This window comes from Centropristis striata, chromosome 20 (assembly GCF_030273125.1).
Source record: "Centropristis striata isolate RG_2023a ecotype Rhode Island chromosome 20, C.striata_1.0, whole genome shotgun sequence".
NCBI lineage: Eukaryota > Metazoa > Chordata > Actinopteri > Perciformes > Serranidae > Centropristis > Centropristis striata.
In genome coordinates, this window is record NC_081536.1 from 19,071,820 (window position 1) to 19,086,107 (window position 14,288).

The following is a 14,288-nucleotide window of genomic DNA, read 5'->3' on the forward strand; positions in this document are numbered from 1 at the left end:
TCGTATTAAACCACTGACACCACGCATATCGCCGCCTAGTGTTGAGGAGGAGGACACATTCCCGTCAGTTATTCGATTTTCTCAGCTGCATGTAAACTGGGACAAGGACAGAAGTCAGATTAGACGCCAAAATCTAATTCTAACCATAGCTTGATTAAACTGTGCATGTAAACGCACTGAGTGTTGTGTCACATATGTAAGCATGCGGGATCAGGAATAGTGTATCCAACTCCAATCGAGGCGATGCATTGTTAAATAACTGGAATTAATGACTGTGCATTCATCTTGTTGGCCAGATTGGACACTTTGGGGGCCCTGATTTACAACAAGGACATACATGCAATCTGCCCAGCTTTATGCTCAGTAAAACAAACAACATTTAAAATGTTTTTTCAGTCAACCCAGCATCTTAGGACGTGTAGAAAGTAGTTACTTAACACTCAGCATATTTTAAGTTTATACTCGTGCAAATGTCACCTCATGAGAACAGAAAACAGAAGCAACAGTAGCAGACACGGATGACAGATTTGTGCATACAAAGCAAAAACCTCTTTCAGAAGCAGGAAGAGAGAGCAGATGCTATCACAAGAAGGAGGTTAGTGGTGATGTTTGTAACACTTTCCACAAAATGTCTGAAAAGGAGTGTTGCCACTAAACACTAATGTGCACAAACTAAAACTGCGTTCCTTCCTGTTAAATTTGTTGATTGTAAATTAAGAATTTGATATTTTCATATTCTCATTCTATTGCATGTTTTGGTGCATTTATATAATTACTTTAATATCTCTAAATGACTCAAACACATCATTGTTTCAACAAAACTAACTACAGTTAATTGCAGTCAGAATGAGAATTCAGTTCAACCACAGCTACCGACACTGACCTCAAAATGCTTTCATCAATATCACAATATTACTGCCATATTTTACAGAACGTGCCAAACTGAGGCCAAATTCAACTGTCAGATTCTGCTTTTCATTTCCTTAATTGAAATTGAAAGTTAATTTTGATGGAAATTTGATAGAGAATTCAAATCATGACACCCTGAATCCAAAGCATGAATGAAAGCAACCTAAAAGGCATGGTGTATATTTTAACGGAAAGCCCCACTCATAGTTCAACATATCCAAGTTGTGCAATTGTATTAAGTGACTCATCAGCTTCATGGGAATACATTCAAATACCTCAGTACTTTTTGACTCTAAACAAGACAATGAGAGGCTGTTGCACTCCAGCCCATTCGCAAAACCCTGTAAAAGCTGAAGCACATAACAAATTAACAAAACCTAAAAATCTTTAAGACAAGCCTTGCTTAAGAAGTCCACCAGGGACAAACTACAACCATTACATCTGTTATTTGGTTAGTTTTGATTTACATTCATTCGTTGTTGTATTTCAACACTGTTTAATACATCTGATACGAGAATAAATCCTACAGGTAAGGGCAGGATTTGTGCTACAAAGACTTTTTTCCTCCTGTGTTTGAGCACCATTCCTCTGATTACTCTGATACGCTTGATAAATAAGGGGGCAAGATTGTCTACATTAGATGAGACAAAACAGCAGTTCATAGCAAACAAACAGCTTCAAATGCTTTCTGGCTTTCAGTTCCCTTCGCAAATTTCACTTCATGTGTTTGGGAAACTCTGACCTACTGATGTTGGGCAGGACAAAATACACTTGCTCCACTGGCTAGTACCTGAATTTCAGACATCTGCCATGCTGTATGTACTGAGGCTGCACATTGAATGTAGAAAAATGTGTGATTATCACTGTAATTAATGACTGTCATATTAAGAAACATTTCAAAAAAAGGAAAAGGAGAAAATACAACCTAGAAGCATTAGAGAGTATTTGGATAAGTTTGTTTGAAAATGTACTTTAATGGTTAGTTTTCAAAATAGTTTACAAAGATGCCAAGGATTCCTTCAAGGTGGTCAGGAACAAGTGTGTGCTCTCACTACAGTGCTGACCAAAAACTGCCTGTGTTAAAATTTAGAGCCATTTGCCTCTGATTGTATCACCAAAGATGCATTTTAGCATCAGGGGTGTAACGCTAATTCCCTCAGAGTGAGGAGGATCGATGCATGTTTGCTTGATGCAATTTTAATGATGATTGGTTACGTTCCAAAAATGGTCAGAGTTTTTCCACCTCCACCTTCAGCTGCAGTGGTCATAGCAGCCATTAGTGCACTTCTCTGTGGGCTACATCAGATTTTAGAGGAAAGAGCTGACGTAAAGTGGAATATTAATTTGGTCAGACTTGAAAGAAAGAATTAGCATGAAGAAGGTGTAGCAGAGTTGTTCTACATGCTTGTATGCATGCATGCATGCATACTTCTGCAGGGTTTGATTCCTGTATGCGGTTGGAGATCATGAGTCTGCATATGTCTTCATATTTAAAAAAAAGAACAACTTTGCAATAGATTACACAAACAACGTGTCTTGGGCCATTCTGAAAAGTACAAAGAGGAAATAAAGAAAACCAAAAAGAAAAAAAACAGAAGGCAAATCATCAGCTGGTTTGTTCTTGAAAGCCATCAGCCATATAAGCTACCTCGTGAATACACATAGTTATGATGTTTGGCAGTTAATTCATGATTATGTGGTGTGTAAATTAGCCATTTGGGGTCAAATGGTCAGAGGGTAGACAGACAAGATATTCCAGTTAAGATGTTTTCCTTCCAACTCCTCTCCTTTTAAAATGAGCCTTTTAAGAGCTGTTGTACATGCTCAGACTGGTGCATTAGTCAGGAGCAGCTTCACAATACCAGCATTTCTGGCTGTAATTATTTACATTAAACATATAAAAGGGTTGACACAATCAAATATATTATTGTAACCTTAAAAGGATTTGGTTACACAAAAGAATGATTCAGTGGGTTTGTTGGTAAAATCCCCACTCCCCGACAGCAGTTAGCTAGCGGCTATTCACTGTTTTCCCGTGAAACCAGCCTGTCCCACTATGACCCTTTCAGGCAAAGCAGCCATAACAGGCCGTATACACATCGACGTTATGTTTGAATTGACATTCCTTGAGTCGTGTGACATAGTCTGAATAATTCGGCTGCACAGAGGTGTTGAACCTGACGAACATTACGATTTTAAAAGTAACGTTAGCGTAATTTACCGTAGGCCAGCGCCGCTTGTAGCAAGCAGAGGAAAACGAAAACGGGATGAAATGCCACCAAATCCATGGTCAACTGGCAAGCCGGTTCCCGTTGTTTTCTTTCTTCTAACGTCTGACTGTAACAAACACACTAAATAATCTAACGTTTCATTGGGAAGCAGCAGAGGAGCAACAGCCTGCCAGTCTCCCAAACTGCTGTTGGTCTCGTTTGTTTCCTAAAGCGGATGCGAACCTCCCATAGACCTACTATGCTTTGCTGCCTTTCCTAACACCTCGTAAATTAGAACTTCCTAGTACTTAAGACGCAGATTTTGCTGTTATTTTATTAGAGAAACTGGCTAAAGGGGCATAAATAATATTTCACAGCAAAATAAGAAGAGAAATTACATGTTATTATTAATTATCTTATTTTCAGTTTTGTGAAACAAATCAATCCCTCTTAGTAGTAGTATTATTTTTATTTTTATTTTACAATTATTCAATGAATATCGTAAATATTGTTTTCCCCAGTATTCATGAGTTGCAACATAAGAAAGTAAAACTACATCATTTTGACGGAGGAAAAAAGCCCGTCAATATCCTAGGATACTTGGCATAGACTGTAAAGCAAAAGAAAAAACAAACAAACAAGAAATAGCATGCCACAGATGTGTTTTAAACAAAATTTGTTGCAAAGACTACTCTAATAAATCTAAACGTTAAGGATTACCTACCTTTTGCCACCAAAGGCCATAAGGTGATGATATGTCCGACAAAACTTGAATGCAGCAAAAAAAAAAAAAAAAAAAAAGGCTTGCGTTTATGTCACGTTACTGGGAAATTACCCGTACTTCCAAGTGTTTTTTTTTTCTTTTTTTCAAAGAACATCCCTATCCTGATGGCAGTAAATGAATAAAGCAATGTGTCAATTTTACTGATAGATATACATTTCACTTTCACACACAGAACAAAATGTTTTAAGTAGGAAATGAGAAATACTTTTTGTTACTTTTTTTTATTCCAACATACATGCATGGAATTTTTGTTGAACCCTCTAAAAATGTGAATTAAATGGACCTCGGTGTGCCTTTATCTTAATAGAACAATTCTGCAAACTGGATGACAAAAATGGCAAATCAAAAATAGAGTATGGGACATTGTCTATGGTTCAAATCTGTTGGGATGAACAAACTTTGTCTGCAGTACTTGAGGCTGAACTCAGTCTACATTTTAAGTGAAGTACAGCTTCCGCTGTGGGATACTTCCCCCATCATGACGTCAGCTGGATGTGTGATTTTCCTCCCCATCCCAGCCTCAGACTGACGCATTCACATATCAGCTCTTCAGCAGCAACTTGGGGTGAGTTACACACCATAAATCTGGGAAACTTACTATCTGTGTACTAGCATTGGGCATGACCACTCTCTGTGCTTTAACAGTTGTTAAAAATGTACATATGTGTTCTTCAGTTAGTCCGTTAAAAGAACAGAAATCCAAGCACTGCTGGATAATCTCATGTTTCATTACAGAGCTTGTGCATTCCTGTGTCTGCGTTATGTAATAAAAATGTCCTCGGAAATCTGTTCAGATGGGAAACTAGAAAATGTGTCACATATAAATGAGACCGTATACGGTTAAACAGCCTAAACTTCATCCTTAACTCACAAAACTGATCCTTTATCCTGATGTTTAAGGTTTGAGTCACCTCAGGTTCACCTCAGTGATTCAGAGCTCAGCCAGATATGTGGTCAGAAGCTCATTCATTTTTATTTTCGGGGGTGGAGAGTCTTTACAGCCTGGACACAGAAGGAATGTACTTTTGACAGAAGGAGGTGTGAAGTTCGCAGTTTTCAGGCCTGAATGAAAAGCTTTCTCAGTCTCAATTTCCATACATTTCCACCAAGCCTGGCAGAGAAAGGTAGAAACGGTACTGCATGTTGGCATTCACTTTGTTTTGTGCTGATCATCATCTTCCACATGTGCTTTTTCAGGGTGGGAAAGTAAATTTGTTTGGAGATGTGAGTGACAATATGGTTTGGATTTGGTTGGTTTAGCTTAAGATTATGCTTGGGTTTGGCTTTGTATTGTCAGTGAGGGAACCTTTTTTAACATGGTTGCAATAATAAACATGTGGTTAAGGTCAAGGAACGGTTGTGGTCCTGGTTTTAAATAAGCACTGACTTGCGGCCCTCTTTTGCTCCTGTCATAGTTACGTCTACAGCTGCTGGAGGGCTTTGTCACTTCAGCATAAACATAGTTATGTTTGCTCATGATAAAAGAGATATTCCACCAAAAACATTTCTTTTTGTCACAGAGAATGGCAGCTGTAGTCATCTTGCGACATGTTAGACATATAACATAAAGGCTTTCAAGGAAGTGATTTTATCTGTTTAAAGTTTCTGAAAGGCTTAATGATTTCTAAAATCAATCGGGCACTATTTTCAGCTGTGCATTTGATAATCTAGTGAGTGTCTAAAGCAGCAGGATGGTGGATGTGATAAACTGCCACAGGGCGTGTTCATCATGTTGACGAAACATGGATGATGTTGCTCAACTGTGTGTGTAAAAGTTATATATATATATATATATATATATATATATATATATATATATATATACACATATACATATACATATATATAGTACATCATAGACTTATAGTTTTATTAGCAAGCAAGTAGAGCACAGAAAAGTAAAAAACCCCAAAAGCCCCTTTAAACTCCCCTGACCTGTGGGTGGTTCAGTAATTACATGCTGTGCAGACAAACAATGCTCAAACCCACAAAACTGGAGATCCCACAGTATCTAACCATATTGGGTGAATGTTGCACAAACCACTGACAATATTTCCCTTTCATCGAATGGTGCTGCCACTGTGGGTTTAAATATTTCTGTGTAGTCGTTATATTGCTTTAATGAGGTGCTGAAACAAACTGATACACAATACATACAATACCGTCAAACAGTGAGGAAAAGGAGGGTTTTATCCAGCTTTAAAGCTGGAGAGGATGTTGTTTAGTGTCACATGAGGCCAGAGGAAGAATGTAGTGGTCAACTCTGTCCTGGCATTAAAATGAAAGTTTTGTTCCTGGTGTCATGTTGTTGCCAAACCAGAAGAATCTACCCAGACCTTTGTAAAAAAGCCAAGATTTCAAAACAGTGTTTTCCCTGGAATCTCAAAGCAATCTCCACAGTTATAATTTTGTGTGTGTGTGTGTGTGTGTGTGTGTGTGTGTGTGTGTGTGTGTGTGTGTGTGTGTGTGTGTGTGTGTGAAATTCAATGTGGGCGTGGTATTTTACATATAAATTATTGATGTTACATTCAAGCTATTACCAAAGAAGTTTCAAGTTCATAATAATAAATTCCATGTCTAAGAAACACAAAATTAAAACCACGACAATATGGTAATAAAAATATAAAGCAGTTAATAAAGAATGATAAAGTAAAGCAATGCAAAAAAATGGTATAAAAAATGATAAAAGGTAGTTTGTCAAACAAGTTCACACAATATTGGTTAAGTATAATGTAGCATCACAGTGTTTGATGTAATGTATCACAATCAATGCTGTCGCTAACCATTGACATATCCCAGACAGAACAGAACAGAAAATAATATTTTTTAAATGTATTTTTTCATAATAACAAACAAGGTGCCATCCTATAAAACAAACTGACATTTAAAGGGTGATTAAAAAAAAAATTAATATTTGTAGTTTATATCAGGACTGTTATTGGTGAAGGTTGGCATTTTATTTAATCATTTATAGTATTTCAGTATCAGTTTAAGGAAGGGTACACTTTTGTCCTTTAAAGTAACAAAAAGGAGATTTTTAAAAATCTGATATACTTCACAAAATTAAAATCTGCATCAAAAATCTGTGTTGCAGATCACTGACATATCTCAGACTACGAAAAAAAATCCCTCCTTACTAGAAGGAAATTATAGTTATAGTCTACTTACTATGGATCATATTTTGTGTATTTTTCATTAAAAAAACAACATTTAAAAGGCATTTAAATGGTTTGAATTCTGAAAATGAATAGATTGTGGTAATGATCGGGACTGATGTTGGTTAAAAGATTTAACTCAGTTAAAGTGGAAAATAGTAATAATATATCATATTTTTTATAGCAGTTTAAGGAGGGGAAGACTTTTGTCCTTTAAGGTAACAAAAAGGAGATCTTTTTTTGATCTGACACTGCACAATATTAAAAATGCATTAAACTTAGTGTTGTTGCAGATAACGGACATATCATAGACTATTAAAAAAAAAGAAAAAAGAAATAAAATAACATTTTTGGTGCATTTTTCTTTTAAAAAACAACATTTCAAGGTCATTTAAAGGGTTACAAATTCTGAAGATGAATAAATATTCTGTAGTTATGATCAGGACTGATGTTGGCCAAAAGACGGAACTCTGTGAATGTGGAAAATAATATATATACAGTTGAAACCAGAAGTTTACATACACTTTATAAAAAGACACATATGCTTTTTTTCTCACTGTCTGACATGAAATCAGACAATCACTTTTCCTGTTTTAGGTCCGTTAGGAGTACCAAAATTATTTCTATTTGCTAGATGCCAGAATAATGAGAGAAGGATTTTTTTAGACAATTTTTTATTACTTTCTTCAAAGTCAGAAGTTTACATACACTAACATTATTATGCCTTGAAACAATTTGGGAAAGCCCAGATGATGCTGTCATGTCTTTGGCAGCTTCTGATAGGTTTATTGACAACATTTGAGTTAATTCGAGACACACCTGTGGATGTATTTTAAGGCACACCTGAAACACACTGCTTCTTTGTGTAACATCATGGGAAAGTCAAAATAAATCAACCAAAATATCAGGAAGAGAATTGTGGACTTGCACAAGTCTGGTTCATCCTTTGGTGCAATTTCCAGATGCCTGAAGGTGCCACATTCATCTGTTTAAATAATTATAGCCAAGTATAAACACCATGGGAATGTCCAGCCATCATAGCGCTCAGGAAGGAGACGGGTTCTGTGTCCCAGAGATGAACGTGCTTTGGTCCAAAATGTGCATATCAACCCAAGAACAAAAGCAAAAGACCTTGTGAAGATGCTGGCTGAAGCTGGTAAGAGTGTGTCATTATCCACAGTGAAACAAGTACTGTATCGACATGGGCTGAAAGGCCACTCTGCCAGGAAGAAGCCATTACTCCAAAAGAAACATAAAAAAAGCCAGATTACAGTTTGCAAATGCACACAGGGACAAAGACCTTCATTTTTGGAGACATGTCCTGTGGTCTGACAAAACTGTAATCAGGGAATCAGTTCAGGGAATGCATTAAGTATAGAAATGCAGAGCTGCTTGTGTGACAATGTACTGATCCAAACCAGCTGTCAGTATGTCCACATACCCTCTCTTCACATCCTCTTGGTAAAACAATACTTAAAGAATGAGGGACACACAGGGGAGTGACCTCAGAGCATTTCATTTCCAATAACAAAAATCTCCTGTCTGAGGGTTGAACTGTGGGCTAGTTGGAATACATGACCCGAGCATTTTATTTCCATACAAACATTTCACTCAGTCACGCTGGATTTAAGCACCAATATTATCTAATATCAAACTAATTTTTATCATGTGTTTGTGTACAACAAGCCTGCAGTAATATGGACACACCCGCTCTCTGGGGTTTTTCAAGGAGTTGTAAATCATTAAGTGGAGTAAAAGAAACAGAGACATGACAAATGTGTTACGAAAAGACAAAACAGCTCGGATGCCAGAAACATCAGGGAGATAATTATTCAGATCATTTACTTAAAGGGGAATCACACAGATTTAACACATCAAAGTCTGTTTACAGGTCTTGATCTTGTGTGTTCTCCATCCTTTAGGCTCAGCTACCTGAACACACACACATACACATGAACAATCAGCATGCCTGAGACCGTCCTCCAGCAGTGATGCCGGCCTTCAGCCCTCCCACTCCTCTTCTCTGTGTGCTGCTGTGTGTGTCTGTGGCTCTGCAGCGATCTGACCTCCGCCTGGCTTACGTGACCCACAACAGCTTCTACTACTACTCCTGCAGCCAGGACCCGCAACCCTGCAGTGTCTCATCGCTCACAGACTGCAGATGCAAAGACATCCAGCTCTCCACGCTGCACCGCCCCCACTCGCACTCCTCTCCCGTTTTCCGGATGAGACGTTTGACTGTGTGGTTCACGTCGCCGTTAAACACAGCACGCCTGCTCAACAACTCAGAGGTGAGGCACCTCACACTGATCCACTGTGGACCTGGAGGATTCAGAGAGACACCTTCTTCTTCTCTAGAGGGACATTTTGCTGTGCAGCACCTGGAAAGGCTCACGGTGGTGAACCTGGCGCAGAGGCCAGTTCACAACTGTCCAGATGCAAACAAAGCAAAGAACACAGACTCAAACAGCGACCCCGACGGAGATAATGGTGCGCACCTTGGCACAAATAGATACAACAGGGATAAAGACACAAACCTGGACCTGATTGTGGACATGAAGAGAGATTCCTCAGCTTTGTCCTCACCCCAGATCCAAGACATCCTCCTGGGCAGAGAGCTGGGAGCAGCGTTTCACGAACAGGCCAGACTGGGGATCATCCACAGCTCTGTGCTGCAGTGGGGAGCGGTGGTCAAAGCCTACACAGTTCAGACACACATAGACAATGACGGTGTGCTTCCCTTCCCTGACCTCCACCTGCCAAAGCTACCAGAGACATCTGTCATATATGTCAGCTTTGTGTACTAAGTTAATACCCAGGAGGAAGTGTTTTGGGGGTCTTTTCTGTTGCCTCTGACTCACATGGGTAGCTGTATAACTCCAAAGTAAACAGACATTTATGCACATAAATGCAAACACACCCAAAACTAAATTAGATTTTTCTTGTCCAATTGCTTTAATCATAATTCCCCCAAGTGGCCTAAAACTTTGCACAGCTGTTTATCAGCATGTTAGGACTTAATACGTCAGCTAATGAGAGACCCTCTGAGGGACCAGAAAAGCTGCCAACCCCCTCCAGCTGACGTGTCCTTTGTTTCTAAATGTTGTTTATGCTTGAGTTGATGGCATTATTACCAAAATGAAGACACCCGCACACTGTCTTCGAAGAAACTTTAATACAACATTGCCTCTCAAATATGATAGATAGATAGATAGATAGATAGATAGATAGATAGATAGATAGATAGATAGATAGATAGATAGATAGATAGATAGGCTGTGACTGTGAACCCTGCGTTCTGCATAAAAGGAAGGTCTTTATCGAGCAATTGAAGACAGTCTGTAAGTGTTTTGTCTTGTTGTTAACCAGTTGAGCATTTATTCTCCCCTTGATTTTTCCTCTTTACACAAAGACAGAAACTGTGAGGTTCCAGCATGATGTGCTCCAGTTGCTGAATCCACACTGAATATAAAGCTGTTTTTTCTAGCTTGTCATAATGCCACTTTTGTCAGATGTGAAGAACAGAAGGCTTCACTTGCAGGCCAAAATGTTATCCCAGGAGGGAGGACTCTGAGATAATTTGGACTTCACTGCAACATGAATCACTCCTAAGCCCTTCTTTGGCATTTCTACAGCTGACCTTTGACCTCTGACCTCTGGTCCCTGAGTAACAACAAGCAGAGACTTTCTCCTGTGGGATCTTGAATCATCCTTGTGTGATACACATGTTTGCTTCCAGAGTGAAACCACAAGGTGGCAGCAGATACATTTGAGTTAAAGAGGAAGTGTTGAGGAGGGACTGAGCTGACTGACAGCAGGAAGAAAACTGTTTTTATTTCTTCATTTTGTTTTTAAAGTCTACAACTCTTGAAGAATCCAGTAAATGTTAAATTGAACAAATGTGACATGATGCATCTCAGCACTTTAAAGCTTGTGTGGACAGTGTTATAATAGAGGTGTATTGTTATAAAATATGGCACGATATTTATTCGTTTGCAAAAATAAAATTTACAATGCCATCACTTGTATTTGTTTAAAACAAAAACAGAAATAAATGATTTACTCATGGCTTGAATTTAATAACATAAGCAGTATTGTCCAAAACTGGATTTGTCTAAATCAAATCACAAACAAGATTCAGACACTTAAAGTCTGAATTTCAAAAGGATTGTGGCAGAATGATTTATTAAATGTATGTCTATATACATGTTGATGCAGCAGCAAGTTTAATACTGTAGACATATATCTTATAATGGATTCAGAGTTGAGATGCCACACAAGCCACATTTTAAGGGACAGTTCACACTAAATTAAAAAACAACTACACATTTTCCCTTTTCCATGTAGCGCTAATCTATCAATTTAGACTACTGATGTTTTTACATGTCGACCAGAGAATTAATGTCTACTTTCTTTCCTCTGTAGTTCTTGCATGAAGCTGCTCACAACAAGGTTGAGTAACTGGATCATGATTACTGGAAAGAAACATTGCTTTTGAGTTTTCAAATGTAGTTTTGAGCAGCAGAAGCAAAATACCATCAAGTTCCATTATATTTGAGAGAAGGCAGACAGCTCTACAGCTGATATCTCCATCATTCAGGAACTCACACTAAAATAGTTTAGATTGATAAATAGCACTACAGATGACAGGAAAAAAATGTATTTTTAATTTTGGGGTCATCTATCTCTTTAACATCATTGTGATGTCCAAAGTGCCCTTTAATTAAATTTATTTTATTTTATTTATATTTTTGTGAAGGCCTGCCATTGGCCCTTATCAAGAAGAACACAAACAGTTATTCATAATTTAGCTATAAATACATTAACTTATTTAAAATAATGAATGTATGAACATTTAGCAGATTCTAAATATTCAGTTACAGTCAAAAACACTTAAATACAATATAAAAAATGCATGAATGAAATCAAATAAAAAGAATAAGGTGTCTCAAAAATTATAAATAATAACATAGGCTAAATAAAGTCAATATATCTAAATCAGGGACTACAAATCCGTTTAGTTTGGTTGTCAGAAGTGTAAATGAGTATACATTATGTACAAACTGAAATCATCAATGAAAATATTTAGGTTCGGGAAAGACTTTGAGATATTTGCTTTATGTATATGACATTTACCAATCACAGTCATAAGATTTGTCCTGTGCGTTAAAAAATAAAATCACCTGGCTGCCACCATGACGTTCGATTACGTCACGTGAGAACCTGCGTCAGGTAAAAGGTCATCATGTGACGTTGCCTCCGTTTGGCTAACGTACTGCCGTGACCCGAGACGCTGCAGACAAACATCGGGACCGTTTAGACGGCAAGTTTGTGTGATTGATTATGACGTTTTATTTATGTATTTGTGCAATATTGTATCGGTCCGGACTGCTGGTTCTTCTGATCAATATTTAGGACTCACAGTGATGCTCCCTGTGTTTAACTCCTCGCTGTGCAGAGGTTGATGATATAATGTGCTGTGCTTGGATTGCCTGAACACTAAAGCTGTTGTTATTGCTGAGAGTCTGGAGAACCATTAGCAGTTTCCTCATTTTTGCATATCGTGGCTGTTCAGTCAGCTGTTGATCTGTGTGAGTTGAAGGAGTTTGCAGGTCTGCTCGAAGCTTTGAGGACTTAGGTGAAGTTTGTGCTGTATAATGAGTCATTAGCTGTAAGACCATGTGTTTGATACATGCATTCAAACTTTCTGATGTGGGCAGTAGTTTAAATCCGCATAAGCCTTTTTTGTGTTGAATTTTTTTCATATTCAGAACTGGTCTGTACCTCTGAGCTTCATAGCACTGTTGATGTATAAAGGCCCCTATATATGTGTATGAGAAGAAGTAAGTCATGTGTCTATGACATATGCATCCTATGATAACCCATCTTAAAGTTTTCTAAATTGATGTGGTTTTGTGTTTTCCACACTTTTGTTACTTTACTTTATTTTGGGGGATATCATTTAGCCTAAATCATGAATTTCATATAACTTATCAGTGCCCTTTCTAATTGAGTTGCATTGAGTCCATGTTGTGTTGCTTCTGTATGTACTGGGGATACATTTTTTGGGTTATGCCATATTTGGCGCACTGCATCTTTTATGCCACAGGAGGGCAGAGCAGCTAACAGGATGTGCAAATGGCTGAGTGGAAGAAAAGAAATGTATGCCTTTTCAACCAAAATATTAACTCTGTAAGCTTTTAACTTATGATATCATGGTGTGTTTTTCTTTAGTTACTGTCATAATCAACTATGTTGATGGGACTTGAATTGAATATTAAGTTTTTACAATAACAATAATAATAATAATAATAATAATAATGATTATAATAACAAACACTAACAAGTACCACAAGGAGGCTTACTGTTACAGCAAGAGTTTTTACCTTTTTGGAAAGTATTTAATTTAATTGTGCACCTCTAAATTTCTCTACACGGCCCTGGTCCAAAATATTATTTGTCCATATTTATACACCAACAAGAGTCAGACACATTTCATCTGAATTAATAAAATATACTCTTTATAATTGTCCATATGTGCACATTGTGATACAGGGAATGCGAGTCTGATACAAGAGTTAATTTGCAAAAAATAAGTGAAACAATTTCTAAAATTAATTAACAAACACCAGTTTGATTTCCCTGTCAGTGCACGATAAAAACATGATTTAGTAAAATGTAAACAGGCGCTAATCTTATTGAAGCAACCCCATACCAGTTTTATTAATTGGGAACAATAATAATGTGAATATAAAACTAAGATATCTGCTCTTAAAAAATAATCTTTGCAGGCACATAAGTCAGAGGCTTATTGTTTTAGGTAAAAACGTGATGGAGGTCACAATTTAAGGTGTCTTCAATTTGCTTTTGGATATTTGTTAAACATCTCTGATGATTGTTAGGTAGCCTCCAGCTGCAGGTTGAAGCCTCGTGTGTCTGTGTCAGTTTGATAATAATTGCGATCCCGTTTACAGACGCAATATACATGTGTGCGCGTGCACGTTCTGCGCGTGTTGGTGGCGCTGACACCTGCTTGAGAGAGCCGCTTATTTGCATGATAAACGTGAAGCCCATCTTGTTAAGCGGCCAGTGAATGCGAGCTGATGTCGCCTGTTGATCCGGCACCTGAGAGGTCAGCAGTGGGGGCAATTACCGGGAAATCACCGGCGGTGGTGGTGGGGCAGACATGGAAATCCAGCCTAAAGGTTGATGTGAACCGTGACCTCCACT

At 37.9% G+C, this 14,288-nt stretch overlaps 2 protein-coding genes across 2 annotated transcripts in view; one reads left to right on the forward strand and one right to left on the reverse strand.

Annotated features, from left to right (window-relative positions):
- ifngr1l (interferon gamma receptor 1-like) overlaps window positions 1-3,353 on the reverse strand; it is a 14,269-nt gene extending 10,916 nt beyond the window's left edge. The window contains exon 1 of the mRNA XM_059359412.1: window positions 3,131-3,353. Coding sequence (XP_059215395.1) covers window positions 3,131-3,197 — 67 coding nt within the window. The 5' untranslated portion in view covers window positions 3,198-3,353. The remainder of the gene's footprint in view (window positions 1-3,130) is intronic.
- A 5,656-nt stretch (window positions 3,354-9,009) lies between these two features.
- On the forward strand, window positions 9,010-11,097 carry si:ch73-52p7.1 (uncharacterized protein LOC100321084 homolog). The gene has a single exon (XM_059359725.1). The coding sequence runs from the start codon at window positions 9,050-9,052 to the stop codon at window positions 9,863-9,865; it is 816 nt and encodes a 271-aa protein (XP_059215708.1). The 5' UTR covers window positions 9,010-9,049; the 3' UTR covers window positions 9,866-11,097.
- Window positions 11,098-14,288: the final 3,191 nt, after the last annotated feature.

Bases quoted from the DNA above. Each gene is read 5' to 3' on its own strand.
- si:ch73-52p7.1 (XM_059359725.1), top strand. From the start codon at position 9,050: ATGCCGGCCTTCAGCCCTCCCACTCCTCTTCTCTGTGTGCTGCTGTGT.